The 1,798-nt window shown below is 49.3% G+C and overlaps 1 protein-coding gene across 1 annotated transcript in view; it reads right to left on the reverse strand.

The window, feature by feature from the left end:
* Positions 1–1,259: 1,259 nt before the first annotated feature.
* The window catches only part of Pmar_PMAR022158 (hypothetical protein), a gene marked incomplete at both ends in the record, with an annotated part of 842 nt that continues 303 nt past the window's right edge, over positions 1,260–1,798 (reverse strand). The window contains 3 exons of the mRNA XM_002764837.1: positions 1,260–1,439; positions 1,481–1,579; positions 1,623–1,766. Of these exons, the coding sequence (XP_002764883.1) occupies positions 1,260–1,439; positions 1,481–1,579; positions 1,623–1,766 (423 nt within the window). The remainder of the gene's footprint in view (positions 1,440–1,480; positions 1,580–1,622; positions 1,767–1,798) is intronic.

The raw sequence follows: 1,798 nt of genomic DNA on the forward strand, positions 1-1,798 counted from the left end.
CAGCCTGGTGATGTTAGCTGCGTCGGCGAGGCCGTACCCTGTTCCATGGGTCATGTGACCACCGCATGAGCCCACTGAATCTCCTCTCGCCACAGCGGTTCCCGCAACCAAGTCAGCGTCTACTACTAGTGCTTCTATTGCGACTACCGCTACTGAGGTTAATACCACGGCTGCTCCAACGACTACCGCTCAGGCCGTGACAACCACCCCTGTGGAGACCACCACTAACACCGTCGGTCCTATCACTACGACTACTGCTACCACAACTAGAGTGACAACTACGACTACTGCTACCACAACTAGAGCGACCACTACGACTACTGCCACCACTCCTAAAGCCACCACTACGACTACTACCACAACTAGAGCAACCACTACGACTACGACGACCACTAAAGCGACCACTACTACTGCTGCTTCTCCTGCATTCGGTGGTCATTACTGCGGTAGCATGATGGGCCAGAGTTTCACTGTTGACTTTGCCTCTAATGGCCGCGCTACCATCAATGTGATGGGTATGTCTGCTGGCGCTGATTACACCGTTGATGGTGATGATATCGAGTTCTCTAACTACGATCCTATGCTTGCCAAATTGATGCAACAGTTCCACATCAAGAAAATTGATGCCACCATCATCAGTCCCGATTCCGTTCATATCAAGATCGGTTTCCTCCTTGACACTCCTTGGCTTTTGTCCTCTCACCATACGATTCCAACAAATTTTGAATGCATAACCGAAACGTTTCATCCTCCAATCCTTCGCGCGTCGTTTGAGGTGTCTCTGCCCATCGCTTTTGACGTAGTGTTTCAAAATACAATCAGGTTCGTATCAGCTTGGAACTAACTGATCCCTAACAAAATTTGACCGTAGCCTCCACCAATAACATCATTCGCTTGTGATAATCGTTAAATTGCTATTGGGTTGACCCAGTTGAGGATTTGAATGGTGTCCGCTCTACGCTGCAAACAGCGACTTCCAATAGACCCCTTTACATGATGGGCATGGTTAACCTTGATTGTAATGGATCAGCCACTACACTGTAGTTCGCGAAGAAGCTATTTGCTTACAGTGGACTACTATGAACAGATAGCTTAGTACTTCCTAATGGCAGTCGTAGTCGTTCCCAATCTTCTAGGTATGCAATGGTGCATATCCCCTTGAGGTTGCCATCTTCAAGTTGGGGACTATATATTAACACAACGAACCAGTCGGGAAATCCTCCACCATGTATCTCATGCTGTCCCCTTAAGACACTCCTCTACGCCTCCTGCTGCTGCTGCTGTTGTATCTCAGCCCTCCATTGGAACAATGCATTCCACCAAGCCTTAACATCTTCTTCGTCTCCGACTGGCTGCTGGCCCTCTTTCATAGAGTCAGTCCAGATCTGCGTGAGACCAATCGTGCTTTCTTCACCACATGCGTGCAGGAAGCCGAGTACCTGAGCCGTTCAAACTAGACCGACCCACCTGTCAACATTACATCAGCACTGGTCAACGCACCACACTTCTTAACACTATCCAAAACGTCTCCAGTGGGTTTCAGTGCTGCTATCAGCTCTTTAGGTGACAGCGTATCCGCCTAAACATGTTCATATTGGGCCTCTGATGAACGATCACCATACCGTAGGGTTCCCTGCCTTATTGGCTACAACAGACCACCACTCCCCTGCGGTCTTGTCAATGCGTGCCTTGATGATACTCTCATTCAGCTGAGGTATCCTGCCCTCCAGCTCCTCATTAGATTGCTTGAGGGTCCTATTCTCCGCCTCCAGAGCATTCACCTCATCCCAAGCAGCAT

The sequence above is a fragment of the Perkinsus marinus genome, assembly GCF_000006405.1.
Source record: "Perkinsus marinus ATCC 50983 genomic scaffold scf_1104296976036, whole genome shotgun sequence".
NCBI lineage: Eukaryota > Perkinsozoa > Perkinsida > Perkinsidae > Perkinsus > Perkinsus marinus.